General features: G+C 41.7%; 1 protein-coding gene across 5 annotated transcripts in view; it reads right to left on the reverse strand.

Moving 5' to 3' along the window:
• FHIP1A (FHF complex subunit HOOK interacting protein 1A) overlaps positions 1-20,110 on the reverse strand; it is a 263,617-nt gene that overhangs the window by 79,562 nt on the left and 163,945 nt on the right. For all 5 annotated transcript variants that reach the window (XM_060178963.1, XM_060178960.1, XM_060178961.1 and 2 more), the window contains one exon: positions 14,366-14,597. In XM_060178963.1, coding sequence (XP_060034946.1) covers positions 14,366-14,470 — 105 coding nt within the window. In that variant the 5' untranslated portion in view covers positions 14,471-14,597. The remainder of the gene's footprint in view (positions 1-14,365; positions 14,598-20,110) is intronic.

The raw sequence follows: 20,110 nt of genomic DNA on the forward strand, positions 1-20,110 counted from the left end.
CATCTCTAAATGCATTGTTAACTTAATTAAACAAGGTCACTAGATTGAGCTGGTGTACCATTGTGGTGACCTGTGTAACACTGCCCCACAGGCCACATTTTTTTCCCCTTCATTCTTTTCTCTATGAAAATTTCCTTCCAAGCACATGTTGGTGGGACATTTTTCTCTTTTTTTCTTTTTCTTTCTTTCTTTCTTTCTTTCTTTCTTGCTTGCTTGCTTGCTTGCTTTCTCTTTCTTTCTTTCTTTTTCTTCCTTTCTTTCTTTCTCTCTTTCTTCCTTTCTTTTTGACAATTTTTATTGATTTAGTAATGATTGACAAGATTATGGGATAAGAAGGGTATAATTCCATACAATTCCCACCACCAGAGTTCCAGATCACATTCCCTCCATTGGAAACTTCCCTATTCTTTATCCCTCTGGGAATATGAACTAAAGATCTTTATGGGGTGCAGAAGGTGGGAGGTCTGACTTCTGTAATTGATTACCCGCTAGACCTGGGTATTGACAGGTCTGATGGGGCATTCATTCATGTATTTATTTATTTATTGCCTCCAAGGGTTATCGCTGGGGCTCAGTGTCTGCATTATAAATCCACTGCTCCTTGAAGCCATATTTTTCCCATTGTTGTTGCTATTATTATTGTTGTTATTATTACTGGGTAGGACAGAGAGAAACCAAGGGACGAAGGAAAGACAGAGAGGAGAGAGAACGATACACACCTGCAGACCTGCTTCACCACTTGCGAAGCAACCTCCTTGCAGGTGGGAACCAGGGGCTCAAAGTGGGATCCTAGTGCCAGTCCTTGCACTTTGCACTATGTGTGCTTAACCTGGTGCGCTACCACTCGGCCCCTTATTTATTTTTTAAATATTTATTAGCATATGAGAGAAAGAGAGAGAACCAGGACATCATCCTGGCACATGTGATCCTGGTGATCAAACTCAAGACTTCATACTTGAGCATCCAATACTTTATCCATTGTACCACCTCACAGGACCCAAGGTGGGGCATTCTTAGCCACCTCCGAACTGGCAACACACAAATGGAATAGATTTTCACTCACATAAACTCTTAAGATGTTTAGATTATTTCAGTTTACCTTTTAATAACTCATATGGTCACAGTTACATTTTTCTCATGACTCCATCTCCATTTATATTTTATATGCTGATGTGTTTCATCTGCCTTTTTTTTTAACTATGAAAAGTATGGAGAGAATTGAGGCTTACAGGCAGAATGCAAGCTATGTATTATAGTACCTTTTAAGTGAATGCCTTGAGCCAGAGAAATATCAATAGTTCATCAAAAGCATGCTGCTTTGTCAATGAGCAACCTAGGTTTGAGCCCAGTCCCCCCCTAAACTGAAGGAAGCTTTGGCACTGTGGTCTTTCTTTCTCTCTCTTTCTCCCACAACCCCTTTTGCCTGTTTCTAACCAAAATAAATAAATAACAGAACTTGGACTGGAGTTAGTGTACTGTACCAAAGTAAAAGATTCTGAGGTTGGGGGGAGGGTTCAGGTCCTGGAGCATAATGGCAGAGGAGGACCTAGTCAGGGTTATATTGTTATGTGGAAATATTATGCATGCATTTTACTATTGACCGTAAACCATTAATCCCCCAATAAAGAAAATTAACAAAATAAATAAATAAACAAATGCCTCTGTACTCTTTGGTATATATAGTTGCTCCACAATGCCATCTGTTTTATCAGGCAGAGAAACCCAAGAACTGTAATAACCCAGGGGAGTAGAAGGCTTGTTGATCATCTGGGATGGAGCAGAAGATACATTAAGAGATCTGTACTGGTTCCCAGTCCTTGCCCAGTAGTTTTACTGCCTGGAAAACGGGTATGTTGCAAGCAAGGTCTGTGAGTCTTGGAACGCATTCTGCTGAGCAGAGTGCTGACTAAGTCTGTGTTGCCACATGTCCTAACCTGGCCCTGAAGGTCTCAGAACCATCCCACCTCACCTCCCTTCTCCTCCCAGGCTGTCACACCCATGACCTGCTTTTGAAATGGATTCTGGGGACACACCCTGAACCTGGCTTCTATCCTGAGAAGGACCCTGGCTGGAGCTCCATTTGCACAAAAATGTTAAAGGGCTTCTGCTCAGATGTCCTGAGTTCATGACCCAGGAGTCATAGATCTTTCCATTTATGTAGACCGGCTCCTGATGTGACCTGGACGTTTCCTTATTTTCCTCCATTTGTGTCTTCTCACATAACACACCTTGACATTCCTTTGTTTCTGCTTTTAGCTGCTTCCTGAATGACTGATTTCCTGTCCTACGAACCCAGGGCCACAGGCTGTTCAGAAAAGCTTCCCCAGGACCAGCTCATTCATGCAATCACCTCTGTCTTGTCCTCACTGTCTTTTTTTTTTTTTCCTATTTTTTATTTACTTTTATTTATTGGTTAGATACTGCCAGAATTCGAGAGGGAAGGGGGTGATAGAGGAGAGAGACAGAGATACCTGCAACATGGCTTCACCACTTGCAAAGCTTTTCCCCTGCAGGTGGGGACCAGGGGCTTGAACTTGGGTCCTTGGACACTGCAACATATGAGCTCAACCATGTTCACCACCACCCAGCCCCTTGTCCTTACTATCTTATCCTCACAACCTAGCCTCAGCCCTAACTTCCTCTCAGTTGAATTCTCTCAGTCCCAGAAATTTAATTCCAATAAACACACACACACACACACGGGCAAGAGGGGTCCTAATAGGGAAGAGAATGAAAGCAAGCAGAATACGCTTTGCAAATATTTCCTTTACTAAACAAATATTGCCTCTACTAAACTTCCCTTTGTTAGGCTGAAAATGCCATGTAATAAACTAATCAAGCCCTGATAAAGGCTCTGCTCATTGAATCAGCCAGCAGAAACCAGAAATAACACTGCAAGTGTTTTTCTGAGCACAGACTGACAAGTGTTGATCTATAAACTTTAACAAGTATAGGCTGTTGTGATGTATGTGTGAACTGGGAGTTCATAACATACATAGAGCCACATGTAAACTATCAAAACATGCTCAACAGTTTGAATAATACTATACAAATTATTGTCTCATCAGTGTGGCTCAATTTTAAGCTCACTTCAATGTCAGTTGACTTATACGTATGAGAATTCTAGAGGCCAAATAAGATGAACAAGTAGCAAGTTTATTTCACTGGGGAATATCAGCTACTCCTATGTTTAGTTCTACTGAAGGCCCTCATCAGTCAGTGCTAATGGGTTTGGATTTCAAACATCCGCAAGTTCTAAATGAGAAACCCAATTGCTTTCAGAATGAAGAATCTACATAAATCACATAACCATACCTCAAGCTAACAAATGATTATGCAAGATAAACTTAAGTGTTTCTGCCAGAAAATTAATTTCAACTCCATCTTAACATGGTTCTGTGTCTTATACCTATGCAGGTACCAACAAATTATTATTTATGACACTTTGCTTAGAGTTCAATGATTTAAAGAAAGTCACATGAGTACTTTCATACTTCTGAATCCTTTGGAATGCTAATCTAAAGTGGTATGGTGGAAAAAAAAGTACTAAGCAACGTTTTTCCATCCCACATTTTCCAGTCCTTAAGAAGGGCAGGACTTAATGATCTTAAACCATGTTCCATTTAAGGTGCCCTATAAATAGCTACAGTCTGTTTCCGCAAGTTTCCCCCCAGCCCTGGTGTGTTACATGAAGGCTTTGTCTTTCAATTAGGGGGATTCCTGGCACACCTGCTTCCATGGAAGATCTCTGCTGAGTCATTTCCTTCTTATATTAAGGTAACAGCCTGGGGTGCTATACCCAGCTGAGCACATAAACTACCATGCACCAGGACCAGGGTTCAAGCCCCCACTCCATACCTGCAGGGAGGCCACGTCACAAGCAGTGAAGCAAGTCTGCAGGTGTTTCTCTCTCCCTCTCTCCCTTTCCCCCCTCCGTATATATATGAGAGAGAGAACAAGTAGCAAGTTTATTTCACTGGGGAATATCAGCTACTCCTATGTTCAGCTCTACTGAAGGCCCTCATCAGTCAGTGATAATGAGTTTGGATTTCAAACATCCACAAGTTCTAAATGAGAAACCCAATTGCTTTCAGAATGAAGAAATATATATATGGAACTATGGAACAAAGGAAAAATAGCCTCTGGGAGTAGTAGATTCATAGTGCCTGCACCAACTATCAGTAAAAACCCTGGTGGCAAGAAAAAGAAAAAAAAAATTCAACCTAATAATATGTGTATGTGTATGTGTTGGTATGCTTCACATTGGTTTGGTCTCACTACTCCCCCACCCAGAGATTGTGATTTAGTCTTTGCCTTTTCGTGCTTCTCCCTTCTCCCCGCCCCCTATCCTACATACTTCCTGGGTTCCTGCCGCTGCCGGAGGAGAAAGTTGGAGGAACACATTGTGTGGCGATTAGGTTTTTGGACTGTTTGCCAGCTTGTGAATAAAGATTAAACTGTGTTCTCAGCTGTGTGTCCCCGGGTCTCTGTCTACTGCCGCGAAGCTAGCCCGGCAAACTGTCGCCCTGAACTAAAACAACATGTATGTGTATGTATGTGTGTGTGTGTGTATGTATGTGTGTGTATGTGTGTGTATGTGTATGCGTGTGTGTGTGTGTATGTGTATGCGTATGTGTATGTGTATGTATATGTATTTGGAAAAGCCAATTAATGTTAGTGCCAGCCTGGAATTCCAGAGAGTAACCTACACCTAGGATAAAATAAGTTATGTCTACATTCCATACCTACACATTTCCAAAGACAGTCTTATAGTGACTATAATAGAGAAACATTGCAGGGGGATGCTTCTTGAGTGGTGAAGTAGGCCTGCAGGTGTCTATCTTTCTCTCTCTCTGTATCTGTATCTCTATCTTCCCTTCCCTCTCAATTTATCTCTATCCTGTCAAATAAAAATAAGAGTAGAAAGAAAAGGAAAAAATGGCTGTCAGGAGCTGTGGATTCATAGTGCCATCACTGAGCCCCAGCAATAACCCTGGTGGCAAAAATAAATAAATAAATAAATAAATAAGCAAAAATAAATAATTCATACAAACCACTATAAAAACTAGGTATACACACACTCCTCCAAATATTTAGACATTTAAAAATCTTACTACTAATAAAGAATTTAAAAAAAATCTTACTAGAAGCAAATTACATGTTTTAAAATTAGAATACTTAATATTTTCAATATTTTCTAAGTCATCTAGTGCTTTTAAGATGCACTTCCTATTCCCTGTCTTTCAGCTCAACAACAGACTGGGCACCCACAACAGCCATGGTGCTGGAGATGGACATTACCGAAGGTCTCTGGTCATGAAGAGCTTGTGATGAGGCTGGGGAGAAAGCACAGTGCATGCAATCTGGATAAAAAGTGAGTAGTGTGGCAGTGAAAGGACACTCAGGGAACTGTGGGAGCCTGGAAGAAGGCAGGGAGTGCTTCCGGGGTCTGGGTGGTGGCACACCTGGTTAAGCATACATAGTACGAAGCACAAGGACCTGTGCAAGGATCCTGCTTTGAGGCCCCAACTCCCCACCCCACAAGTGGTGAAGCAAGTCTGAAGTTGTCTGTCTTTCTCTTCCCCTTTCTATCTTCCTTTCCTTTCTCAATTTTTCTCTGTCCTAGCCAATTAAAAAAAAAAAGGAAAAGGAAATACACTGCCTCCAGGAGCAGTAGATTCATAGTGCAGGTACTGAGCCCCAGCAATAACCCTGGAGGCAGGTCTGCAGGTATCTGTCTTCCTCTCCCCCTCTCTGTCTTCCCTTCCTCTCTCCATTTCTCTCTGTCCTATCCAACAATGACAACAGCAATAACAACAACAATAACTACAACAAGGGCAACAAAAGGGAATAAATACTTTCTTTAAAAATAAATAAATTATAATTAATTAAAAAAAAAAAACATTGCTGCAAAGGAATGTTGGAGAAGTGCCTGGAACCAGGGAAGGCAACTTCCAGGGAGAAAAGAAGAGGAAGTACCCAGAGTAGAGAGGTATGAGGTCTGAGGAGCAGCAGGCTGGGACCACTCAAGCACATCACATAGGTTTGCATTTCTAGAGCCCATATTGGGGGATGAGGACGAGGGGTGGGGAGGCAGGATCCTATGTGCCATCCTGGCTTCAAAGCGGCAATGTCCAATGAGAGGCAAAAGGCATGACCCAGCCCTGGGCTTTAGATTCACTGCCCTGGCCATTCATGGAGCAAGATGGCTTCTCTGTAGATGACAGAAAGGGTGGGCCAGGAGCAGCTCCCACCATCTGGTTTCTCAGGGTCTACAGTTGGGAATGAGGCTCCTCCACTGCAGAACTATTCTGAGGACATCATGAAATCACTGTGTCCAGGAAATAGAAACTCAAGTGCAGGGCCAGGCAGTGGCACACCTGGTTAAGCACACATATTACAGTGAGCAAGGACCCAGGTTCAAGTCCTTGATCCCCACCTGCAGGGGAAAAGCTTCAAAAGTGGTAAAGCAGATAGGTCAGCAGGTATCTCTTTGTCTCTCCTTCCCCACCCAATTTCTCTCGGCTGCTGTCCAACAATAAATAACTTTAAATATTTTTTATAAAAAAACCATTTAAAAAAAGAAAAAAGAAAGAAAGAAAGGGGGCTGAGCGGTAGTGCAGCAGGTTAAGCACACATGGCGCGAAGCACAAGGACCAGCATAAGGATCCTGGTTCGAGCCCCAGACTCCCCACCTGCAGTGGGGTTGTTTCACAAGCAGTGAAGTAGGTTTGCGGGTTTAAATCTTTCTCTCCTCCTCTCTGTCTTCCCCTTCTCTCTCAATTTCTCTTTGTCCTATCCAACAATGACAGCAATAACAACAACAATGATAAACAACAAGGGCAATAAAAGGGGAAAAATATATATATATAGCCTCCAGGAGCAGTGGCTTCCTAGTGCTGGCACTGAGTCCTAGTGATAACCCTGAAGGCAGAGAGAGAGAGAGAGAGAGAGAGAGAAACGGAGAAAGGAAGGAACTCCAGTGCATGCCGTGCCACTGAAGGTCTTTCCCTTGGTCTTTCCGACCTGCCTGAGCCACTCATTGCCTTGGATGAGGTGGCTGATGGTTTAGCCAGCTGTCCCCAGTTCACAGCAAGGTGGAGGTGAGCCAGTGGCTCTTCCTCCAGCTTCTCACTCAAGGGCGGGAGTAGGGGCTGCTAGTTAACAGAGGGACAGACCTGAAGGCTGTTTGTTAATGACTGAATTTGTCCTTAACACAGAGAACTATGGATGCCACACTGTCTCCTTCACTGTCCCTAAGTGAACATAAAAAAGCACTGTTCTTGGGACGAGGTGGTGATGCACCTTGTTAAATGCACACATTACAGTGCACAAGGACTAGGGTTCAAGTCCCTAGTCCCTACTTGTTCAAGTGGGGAAAACCTCCGAAGCAGTGAAGCAGGGCTGCACCAGGTATCTTTCTGTCTCTCTTTCTCTCTATCCTGCCCCAATTTCTCTCTGTCTCTATCTAATAAATAAATAAATATTTAAAAAAACACTGTTCTTGCCAACTAGTGGGGCACTCCAGTAAATAGAATGCTGTCATTTTATTTGGCTATTTTTAAAAATATTGCATTTATTTATTTTTAATTGTTTAATATTTATTTATTCCCTTTGGTTGCCCTTGTTTTATTGTTGTAGTTATTGTTGTTGCTATAGATGTAATTGTTGGACAGGACAGAGAGAAATGGAGAGAGGAGGGGAAGACAGAGAGGGGGAGAGAAAGACAGACACCTGCAGACCTGCTTCACCACCTGTGAAGGGACTCCCCTGCAAGTGGGGTGCCAGGGGCTCGAACTGGGATCCTTACGCCGGTCCTCGCGCTTTGCTCCACATGCGCTTAACCCACTGCGTTACCGCCCGACTCCCCTTATTTGACTATTTTATAAAGTTAATATGTCCTGTTTTTTCTTTATTACCTGGCTTATAGGTCTTCCTGGGTTGCCTCTGAGGAACCCAAGGGCTGAAGACACACTAGTCACAGTTTGTGTCAAATTTCAGCCTGTTTCCCAATCCTCTGTTACCACCATCACCAGACTGACCAATTCACTGCAAAGTGTCACTATCTGAAACTCCAAAACAATGGTGTTTATTCCTACCTGCTAACTGAAACTTGCATCCATTAACCCTAGCCTCATCCCACATCCTTTCCTTGTTTTGACTTTCTTGCCTTTTGTCTTTTAATGAAATAGATACAGAGATAAAGACACACATAGAAAGACAAGAGCACTGCTACACTCTGCTTATGGTGGTGCTGGGAATTAAACCTGGGACCTTGGAGCCTCAAGCGTGAAAGTCTTTTGCAGGGGGCCAGGCAGTAGTGCACCAGGTTAAGTGCACATAGTATGAATTGCAAAGACTCATGCAAAGATCCTGGTTCAAGTCCCCAGCTCCCCACCTGCAGAGGAGTCACTTCATAAGAGGTGAAGCACGTCTGCAGGTATTTATCTTTCTCTTCCCCTCTCTATCTTCCCCTCCTCTCTCCATTTTTCCCTGTCCTACCCTATTTTTTAAAATGGCCTCCAGAAGCAGTGGATTTGCAGTGCAGGCACTGAGCCCAGCAATAACTCTGGAGGCAAAAGAAAGAAAGGAAGGAAGGGAGGGAGGGGAAGATGAAGGGAGGAAGAAAGACTTTTGAATAGCCATTATGCTCTCTCCCCAGCCCTCACCTTTTTCTTTTTCGTCATCCCAAAAGTCAAAGCTGAAATCTGAAAGAGTATCTAATACTCTTCTAAAACATTCTTTCCTCTGTTGTCAAGTTCACCTTTTCCCACAGTCAAGCCAGCAAAATTTCACTCCCTCCATTTCCATCCATAACTGTCCTTCTCTTGATTTAATGTCTACAACCATGACTACTCATTTTATAATAATGTAGTGCACATGGTCATATTAATCAGCTATAGATCTTTTGAGGCCAGAGCAAGGTTCATTTACACATCCCTTGTCCCACCCAGAAAAGTCATAACAGTTTATCTGAAATTTAGGCTCAGTTTCCACAAAATATCACATTGATAGCTACATAAACTTCTCCAATCATATTTTCCCTCATATGGAGACAAAAAGGCCTTTAAGAGCTCCTGGATATAGAGACTGATGATACCTTCTAGAGGTAACTGAGAGGAAAAGTCAAGACTTAACAGTAGCTGTCTACAAAATGGAGTACCCCCCTCCAACTCTTCATCTGCACTATTCCAGCCTTTAAGTTCATGACTGATCAACAATTTGATTGGCTTTGTATGTTAACTCTCTTTTCAGCCACCAGGTTCCAGATGCTAGCAAGATGCCGACCAGACTTCCCCAGACAGACAACCCCACCAATGTGTCCTGGAGCTCCGATTCCCCAGAGCCCCACCCACTAGGGAAAGAGAGAGACAGACTGGGAGTATGGATCAACCTGTCAATACCCATGTTCAGTGGGGAAGCAATTACAGAAGCCAGACCTTCCACCTTCTGTATCCCACAATGACCTTGGGTCTATAATCCCAGAGGGTTACAGAATAGGAAAGCTATCAGGGGAAGGGATGGGATATGGAGGTCTGGTGGTGGGAACTGTGTGGAGTTGTACCCCTCTTATCCTATGGTTTTGTCAATATTTCCTTTATATAACAAATAATAAATAAATAAATATATTTTTTTAAAAGGCACAGTTTCTGCTGACCCAGTTTGGGGCCTATTACCATCATGGTTCACTCCAGATTTTCCAAATTCTGCTTCTATGTTCACTAAGCCAGAGACAGCATGCTCAATTGTATCATTTTATACTTGAATATTTTTAATATCTGAATCCATTCATCCTACTCATCATTTATCACCCTGACCCTCTAGGGCAAAGGCACACAAATACACAAATGTTTCTTTCTTTTTTCTTTAAGTTCCATAAATACCCTAGGCTATATTTGGATTTAAATATCTATTGTAATATTGAATTTCTAGAAAAAGTCTATTGTGTCTTTAGAAGGCTAAATCTATTTAAAATTTGTGTAGCTATATACATGTATACACACATATATAAAGTCATCTACATATTATAAGAAACAAGGTGGGAGTCGGGCGGTAGAACAGTGGGTTAAGCGCACGTGGCATGAAGCGCAAGGACCAGAGTAAGGATCCTGGTTCGAGCCCCCGGCTCCCCACCTGCAGAGGAGTTGCTTCACAGGTGGTGAAGCAGGTCTGCAGGTGTCTGTCTTTCTCTCCCCCTCTCTGTCTTCCCCTCCTCTCTCCATTTCTCTCTGTCCTAGCCAACAATGACAACATCAAGAACAACAACAATAATAACTGCAACAACAATAAAAAAAATGGCAACAAAAAGGAAAATAAATATATATATAAAAAAAGAAAGAAACAAGGTGCCTGTATAATGGTGTACTTTGAAATGATGCATAATTAAAAACTATTGGGACCAGGTAGTGGTGCACGTGGTCAATTGCACATATTAACATGCTCAAGAATCTGGGTTCAAACCCCTGCTTCCCAACTGCCGAAGGGAAGCTTCATGAGTGATGAAGCAGGTCTGCAGGTATCTGTCTTTCTCCATCTTTACTTCCCTTCCTTTCTGTTTGTTCTGTCAAGTATAATAGAAAGAGAAAAAGGGGGGGGAAAAGGCTTCCAGGCGAGGTGGGTTTGTACTCCTGGGGGCCAAGTGGTGGTACACCTGATTGAGCACACACTATAATGTTCAAAGACCAGGGTTTGAGCCCCTGGTCCCCACCTACAGGGGGCAAACTTTGCAAGTGGTGAAGCAGTGCTGCATGTGTCTCTCTGTCTCTCTCCCTCTTGACCACCCCTTCCCCTCTCAATTTCTGATTGTCTTTATCCAGTAAATAAACTAAAGAAAATTTTTTTTGCCTCCAGGGTTATTGCTGGGGCTCAGTGTCTGCACCATGAATCCACTGCTCCTGGAAGCCATTTTTCCCCCTTTTGTTGCACTTGTTGTAGCTTTGTTGTGGTTATTATTGTTATTGTTGATGTCGTTTGTTGTTGGATAGGACAGAGAGAAATGGAGAGAGGAGGGGAAGACAGAGAAGGGGAGAGAAAGACAGACACCTGAAGACCTGCTTCACTGCCTGTGAAGTGATTCCCCTGCAGGTGGGGAGCTGGGGGCTCAAACTGGGATCCTTAAGCCAGTCCTTGCGCTTTGCTTCACGTGCACTTAACCCGCTGCGCAACCGCCTGACCCCCAAGATAATTTTTAAAAAAGGATTTGTAGTACCACCAATAAGCCCTATAGATAACCCTGGTGGCAATTAAAAATATTTTTAAAAGAAAAAGAAATTCACCCAATGCTTAAGAAACGGCTGAATCAACAGTAAAACCAGAATGTCTCCTCTGTACAAAAGGACATACTTAATGACTCAACACCATTCCCTCTGACAAATTTTTCCTCATCCTCAATTCAAAGGTTTCTGCACTCGGAGGAGCACTATATATCAGCACTAATGAAGGGAGGTGTGTTTCTGATAACCCCAAATGCCTGACAATACTGAAGTCATTCTTATAAGATATGGAAATGAATATTAAGATTCAGGGCCCAATATTTATCTCTTCACCAAAGTGAAAAGTATTTTAAACATTCCTGAATTAAGACACTCTGACAGCACTCCAATAGCTTTGGAGAGACTTTGCCTGGGAAAGAATCAGACAGGGAGTATGAACCATCCACATAAAATCAAGAGGCTGGTACAAAGTATAAATAGACCTCATCCATTTCAAAGATTGATACAGAATAATAAGTGGACCACATCAATTACCCCAGTGGGAATGATTACAATCAAAGGTATCAACACAAACAAATAAATAAAACAGTGCCTACAGCCAGAAATTCGTATTGGAATGACAGACTTCTTGAGCCAAATATAATGACTGGGGTTGAAATTGGTCTCAGTATGAAATATCATACTGTATACCCTTACAAGCCAAAATATCAAGTAGAAATAAATGCATTAATAAAATGCAAGTACTAATATACAGACATTTTATGCACAGTATAAATACAAAAAAGAATTTCTAAAGCAAAGTTAGAAATAGATCTTCTAAAATAATCTGACCACACCTAATAGGCTCTTGGGCACATATATCCCTTTGGGTCACACCAACTCACTTTGGTGCCACTGCTTTAGCAGACTTGTAAAACTGCAAAGTCAAAGGTAATTAATACATCAATCTGGAAAATTCCTGCATTACTTCCTTCTGCAGAAGCAGATGTACCTTAATGGCCAGAACAAACTCATTAAAATTCTAACAATGAAGAAGAAGGGAGGGGGAGTCAGAGAATAGGTGGGAAATGTATAAAATCTCTTGGAAGTTTAACTTTGGACAGTGACAAGATGCTACGGAGTATAAGTGACCCAAAGAAGTAATTTTTTTTTTTTTATCTAAAGCATGTCTCCTGTAATTGCTGTGATATACAAGTTCCATGCTTTAGTCTATGTGCTGTTGCCGGCCACAGAAAGGAACTGGATAGTCATTAAAAATTTTTCACATAAATACCCACTTACTAGCTCACCTGGGGAGTGCAATTTGGATAAGTGGTAAAGAACTCCAATTTTATTTTATTTTACTTGTAAACACCCTGAGGAAAGGGATAAACTGGTAAATTTTCCAAGCATTCAACCCTTAATTATCTACACAAGCAGATCAGAAAAGAGTCATGGAGATGTTAAAATGAATAACCAAAGAAACTTTTATAATCAGCTTTGTAATGGATTCAGATACTGCCAGGCATTGTCTTTCCTTATATCACTCAGGGGCCAAGAACAGAAAAACAGTAGCTACATCACAGAGGTCAAATACACCAGCCTGAGGCCAAGATCTGTGTACTTATATGGAAACAGAGTAGTGGTATAACCTCCCGCAGGTTATTTAACCTCTACAAGTTTCCACTCCCTCATCTGTAAAATGAGTGAACTAATACAAACAAACAGATAGTTTGTGGAGAATACAGGATATAAGGCATTTGAAGTACCTAGCACTTGATAAATATTTAATATATGTGCTGTTAGTAATGTTAGAGCTGTTAGAGTTTAAGGACTAAAAGAAAATCAGCAGGGAAGAGGAAAAGACAGACAATGTAATCATGGTCAAGTTTACTCCGAAGTGATGTGAAAGTCATTTTAAGGCCAACTGCTGTTCTTTTGAGAGTATCTTCAGGGCATGAGTGCTCCCTAATTGCTTTTGTGAAAACTATGATTTTTTTTTAATTAAATACTTGTTCTCAGAAAACAAAAAGAGGATATTGCTTTACTTCCTACCTGAGAGGGTGTTCCGATGTTCCAGGAAGCCTGGTGACCTGCGACAGAGGTGGAAGTAGAAATACCCTGTTCATAGGACCTTGACCTCAACCTGGATCAATAATGGTAGAGAATGGTCCATCCTTCGAAGGGAGGATGGACAACACACTCTATGCTACACCTGAGGAAGATGGGTCGATACTGGGGCAGCGTGGAATGTTCCTACTCATGACCACAGAATGTGAGCTCATATCTAGAGGGATGTAGAGGCCACACAGGCTCCTAAGCTAATTATGGGCCCCAGATCACATCAAATTGATGGGGTTTACAGTAATATTTATACCCCTTTCCCATATTAGGGAGCTACTCTCTTCTCTGATCCAGCTTCCTGGTCCTTTTCCCAGCCATGACATCATCTCCCCAGACAATAACTTGGATCCACCTGCATATCAGATTTCAGGCTCAGGCAAAACAAACAAACAAACAAACAAACAAAAAAAAAACACTAGCATAGCTGCAGGCCCTTTGAAATATAATTAAAATATGCCTACTAGTTATCTACAAAATGGAGGACACCCCCCAACACTTCATTTGCACTATTCCAGCCTTTAGGTCCATGCTTGTTCAACAATTTGTTTGGCTTTGTATATTAACTCTCTTTTCAGCCACCAGGTTCCAGATGCTAGCAGGATGCCAACCAGACTTCCCTGGACAGACAACCCCACCTATGTGCCTTGGAGCTCCGCTTCCCCAGAGCCCTTCCCCACTAGGGAAAGAGAGACAGGCTGGGAATATGGATCAACCTATTAACACCCATGTTCAGCAGGGAAGCAATTACAGAAGCCAGACCTTCCACCTTCTGCATCCCACAATAATCGTGGGTCCATACTCCCAGAGGGGTAAGAACAGGAAAGCTATCAGGGAAGGGGATGGTATACGGAGGTCTGGAGGTGGGAATTGTGCGAAGCTGTACCCCTCTTATCCTATGGTTTTGTCAATGTTTCCTTTTTATAAATAAAAAATTATATATAAATAAAAATAAATGAATAAATAAATAAATAAATAAAATACCCTGTTCAATGGGACAGAGGCCTCTGGGGCAATCTAGAACAGCAGAAAAGGGGGAACTCATACGTTACCTGTGCCCAGTGGTTCTTAAACACAATCAAGCATGTTTCTGGGTCGACTCCCTGCAGGCTGACAGCCTGCTGGAGCTTGCTTTCGGTCTCGCCCAATGACATCATAAACCTTCATAAATCGCAGCTCCTAAGTCATATTTAATCATCATGGGGATGAGGCAAGCAGTCACTAACTTTCAAGCATCATATCAGTGGTGTGACTTCTTTATATTTCATTGTCACCTTCCAAAACCTGTAGTAACAACAAAATTGCATCTCATTACATTCCTATTTTAAACAGGAAACTGGCTCTTACATTTAAATCAAATGAAGACAATTCTCAAAGCCCACCCCGGAACAAAAATACATACAGAACAGGTATTTCTACTCAATAAACATTTGCTTATTTTCTCTTATCTGAGTACAAAAAATATAAAACAATAGTGTCAAAGCTACCTACATAAACAATTACTGGGTTTATTTTCTTTATTACCAGAAACCCCACCCCCTAAAGGTCACAATTATAAATCATTCAGGTCTAATTTCTAAAACCAAACAGAAAACTATGATGCCAATGTCTGGGAAGTTTAAAAACTTCTAGAAATAGGGAAGCCATTAGTTAATAGTGACAGAAATCAATGTCTTGATGCAAGCTGGGGGAGTTACAGAATAGCACTCAGACTCCTGGGTCCAATATTATTGATTTTTTTTTTAACCAATGACTGTCATAATGGAATTAAAAGCATTCACAGTCAGTTTGTGGCCACAAACTAAGTTTAGGCTCCTAGCTTTCCTGAAAACAACAACAAAAACAACAAAAAACAAACTAGAATTCCAAGTCACCTTAACAAATCAGAGATAGAAATGATCCATCAAAAGCAAGCACCTGGTATTTACTAGGTGTGAGTACAAATGAAAAACGGACTATGGAGATGAACTGTGAAGAGAATTTGGCCACTACAGAGCCAGCTGGAAGGAAGAAGATACTGCTATCATGGAGTATACCGAGTGTGTGAGCCGGCAGTGTGGTGCTGACTGACAGATCGTCATATTATTCTACCAATTCATCCCCCCCACCCTTTAAAAAAGGACTGGGAGGAGTCAGGCCATAGCGCAGTGGGTTAAGTGCACATGGTGCAAAGTGCAAAGATCAGAGCAAGGATCCCAGTTCAAGCCCCTGGCTCCTCACCTGCAGGGGGTCGCTTCACAGGTGGTGGAGCAGGTCTGCAGTGTCTATCTCTCCCCCTCTCTATCTTCCCCACCTCTCTCAATTTCTCCCTGTCCTATCCAACAACATTGACATCAATAACAACAACAATAATAACCACAACAAAGATAAAGCAACAAGGGCAACAAAAGGGAAAAAATAGCCTCCAAGAACAGTGGATTTGTGGTACAGGCACCAATCCACAGTAATAACCCTGGAGGCAAAAAAAAAAAAAAAAAAAAGACTGGGCATAGTCAAACATGGGAGCATTTTTGTTTTTCTTTTTTTGGTGTACAAAATGGATAGAGCTGTAAGAAAAACCATTACATTACCAGAGCAATGGGAAACAAACCCCATGGTAAAACCCCCACACTTGGAGTGCCAACAGAAAGAAAAAGGCGATTTCAGCTGGGCACTGTGAAGGGCATTACAAGAGCAACTGCTCAACCACTCCTCTCTATGAAGTAATAGCATGTGAAAGGGGACTGAAGACAATGCTCAGGTTAGATTTATGGACCAAGTTCTTTGCAGGAAGTGGAATTAAACATGGGGTGACTAAGAAGTGCTCAAAGTAAGTGCTCCTGTTGGAGCATGGGAAGCTACTCACTCAGCATGAAAGGGCATTTTTCTTTCTCTTTCCTTCTTAAATTTCTGATTTTTATTGTTGTTTTGTTATTAAAGGGTATTTTTCTTAACAAAACTGGGGCTTCACTGCTCTAAATTGACTTTTTAAGAGACAGAGACACACAGAGAGGGAAAGATAACAGCAACAAAGCTTCCTCCAGTGAGGTGGGAACCAGGCAAAGCAGATGCACTACCCAAGTGAGCTATTTAACTGGCCCTAACACTAATAGATCTTTAAAAAATAAAAATAGCAGGGGACAAAAGAAAACTTGTAAGAATCAACAAGTTGGGGCTGTCTTTGTAAAGCTGTATGCAAAGTCCTTAAAAGAAATGAAAATGGAATTACCTTATGATTCCGTGATAAAACTCTTAGGCATTTATCCAAAAGACAGTCAAACACGTTCAAAGAGACATATGCACCCCTAGTTTATAGCTGCATTATGCATTATTCACAATAACCAAATAGTGGAAGCAACCTAAATTCTCATCAACAGATGACTGGATAAAGAAGTTATGGGATATATATATTCCATGGAATACTACTCTGCAATCAAAAAGATGATACTGTGTCCTTTGGGACAAAATGGATGGAGCAGGAGGTGATTATGCTTAGCAAAATAAGTAAAGAGATGAAAGACAACTACTGGATGGTTTCACTCATACGTTCTAGAGATAGGATACACATGAACTTGGAAAAAAAAAAACAGAAGCAAGCCAACTATTTTCTATGACATGTGAGAACTATGGTGGCTATCTCTGGGAGATAGGAGGGTAAAGACACAGAACTTTGATGGTGAGTGTGGTGTGTAACTATTAACTTTAGTCTTATAATCTTGTAACATACTATTAATAGCAAGTAAAAAATAATAAAAGCCATAAAAGAAAACTGAATTTTAAAAAAGTCTGGTTGGGCAGTGGCACATCCAGTTGAGTACACCTGTAGCAATACACAAAGACCTAGGCTCAAATCCCCTGTCCCCAGTACCTACCTGCCAAGGGGAAGTTTCATGAGTGGAGTGCTCTAAGTCTAGCTATCTAGACCAGGGAGAACAGAAGCAACCAGTGGCATCACTCTGTAAGACATGGCTATATACAAATAATGTCAAAGGATATAAATTACAGTGATGTGTATGATACAGCAAATCCTAACAAAGGGATTTTCAAAGTTAACCCAATTGCCAAATAATTTGATTATAGCAATAACTATCTATTACCTTCTTAAACCCTAAGACAGCAGGAACCTCCCACTTCCTCTATAGAACCTATATTTTCCCCCTGTCCTGGAACCTCTAGGGTGGGGCTCATTTTCCAACATGCTTCTCTCAATTCATACCAACTGATATTGTATCTGCTGATCTCAACCTAATCAATACAACAAGTACCACCTCAGCAAGCTTCACTGCAGACTATGCCCAGAGATGTCAGGCATGGAATGTCAACCCTTCAGCCTCATTACTCAGGTGAGACCTTTCCTTTCATAGGATTCTCTAATTCCACTTCAGGTGGTTCACTTCCTAACAAAGTCCCAAAACCTAGAGATAGACAAGGTCCCATGAGATAGGGCATATGTCCACATGTATCCATAATTTAGGGGAAAATATATAGCTGAAAGCTAAAATGCACAATAGTCTGCAGTGAGTCAGTATAAGCAGCAAGCAAGTAGAAAGAACTAAAAAGACACCATAAAGTTCCCAATGAAATAGTGTCTACTTAGAAGTAGATAACCTCCTCACCTGTTTCCAATTATACTTCCCTCACTCATTCCCAAGCTATCCTTATCAAAGTTAGGACTGCAAAAGCTGAATAAGGACAAGAGACTGGCATACTTTAATGATGGCTCTTTAGTCACTATCAGGCCACCGCATCAGCTGGGATCCTATTTGGGGAGTCCTGAGATTCCCAAACAGACATGATGGGCCTAGACCTCAAATAAATCCCACTCTCCATTGTTACTGGTCATCTCTATCAGGAACAACAAAATAGACCCCTCTGGGGGCCCCCATAGGACCTTGCCCTCAACATAGGTCAACCACGGTAGTGAATGTTCCATCCTCTGAAGGGAGGATGGACAACATACTCTATCTTCCACCTGAGGAAGATGGGTTCTAAAATTGGGGCAACTTAGAACGTCCCTACTCATGACCACAGAATGTGAGCTCAGATCTACAGGGATGCAGAGGTCACATAGGCTCCTAAGTTGAATATGGGCCCCAGATCACATCAAATCGATGGGGTTTACAGTCAACAATATTTATACACCTTTCCCATACTAGGGGGCTACTCTCTTCCCTGATTCAGCTTTCTGGTCCTTTTTCCATTCATGACATCATCTCCCCAGACAATAACTTCGATCTACCTGCATATCAGATGTCAGGCTCAAAAAGAAAAAAAAACCTAAAAACTAGTATAGTCATGGGCCTTTTGGAATATACCTAAAATATTCCTACTACCTAGAAAATGGAGACCCCCCCCAAATCTTCATCTGCACTAATCCAGTCTTTAGGTTCATGATTAGTCAACAATTTGTTTGGCTTTATATATTAACTCTTCTTTCAGCCACCAGGTTCCTGATGCTACCATGATGCCAACCGGATTTCTCTGGGCAGATGACCCCACCAATGTGTCCTGGAGACCCGCTTCCCCAGAGTCCCACCCCACTAGGGAAAGAGAGAGACAGGCTGGGAGTATGGATCGACCAGTCAATGCCCATGTTCAGTGGGGAAGCAATTACAGAAGCCAGACCTTCTACCTTCTGCACCTCATAATGACCCTGGGTCCACACTCCCAGAGGGTAAAGAATAGGAAAGCTATCAGGGGAGGGGAGGGGATACAGAATTCTGGTAGTGGGAAATGTATAGAGTTGTACCCCTCTTATCCTATGGTTTTGTCAGTGTTTCCTTTTTATAAATAATAATTATATTTAAAAAAAAGTAAGTCAAGAGTCGGTGATAGCATGGTGGGTTAAGCGCATTGGCGTGAAGTGCAAGGACCACTGTGATTTCCCGATTCGAGCCCTTGGCTCTCCACCTGCAGGGGAGTCGCTTCACAGGTGGTGAAGCAGGTCTGCATGTATCTATCTTTCTCTCCCTCTCTCTGTCTTCCCCTCTTCTCTCCATTTCTCTCTGCCCTATCTAACAATGACAACATCAACAACAATAATAACTACAACAATAAAAACAACAAGGGCAACAAAAAGGAAATAAATAAATATTTTAAAATCTTTTTTTTTTTTAAAAAGTAAGTCTAGGTATCTTCCCTTCCCTCTTGATTTCTCTGTTTCTTTCAAATAATAAATAAATACTTTTTTTTTTAATTTAAAGTGTCAGCAAGTTCAAGGAAACAAATTTTTCAAGGCGAATAGAAAAGTGTGAAGGTACACAAAAGAGAAAACACCAATTAGAAGGGCTGTTCAGATAACACACATGAGGAAAAAGGCTTGTACATAGTTTTTATGAGAGAGAGAGAGAGAGGACACCACTGCTTTGATAATTGCAGTGCTGGGTACAGAACTGAGGACCACATACAGGTAAGTCCTATGCTCTACCACTGAGCTGCCAAGTGGCAGCATTCTGTGCGTATTTTCAAATATGGATATATTTTAATATTTAAATTGTGTGCAATTCCTAATAATACAAATCTGCTGTTCTCAGTAAGACACCATCCACTGCCACCCATGGCTCTATGGAGAGAGAGGCATGTTTTATTGACTCCGTCTGCTATGGCTGCCTCAGGCATACAGGATATGAGTACCCAGTCACCCCTGCACTCCTCCCACCCCACCGGCCTGTGATTCAACTGTTAGTGTGTCCGCCTCATCTCAGTCACCAGCCCTCACAGATAACATTTCAGTGTACAGCTCTGTTTCAAGTAAGAAGGCAGAAAACCTACTAGTTTGACCTCCTCGTTGTCTTAAATACTCTTGCTTCTGTGAGCAT

The sequence above is a fragment of the Erinaceus europaeus genome, chromosome 19, assembly GCF_950295315.1.
Source record: "Erinaceus europaeus chromosome 19, mEriEur2.1, whole genome shotgun sequence".
Taxonomy (NCBI): domain Eukaryota; kingdom Metazoa; phylum Chordata; class Mammalia; order Eulipotyphla; family Erinaceidae; genus Erinaceus; species Erinaceus europaeus.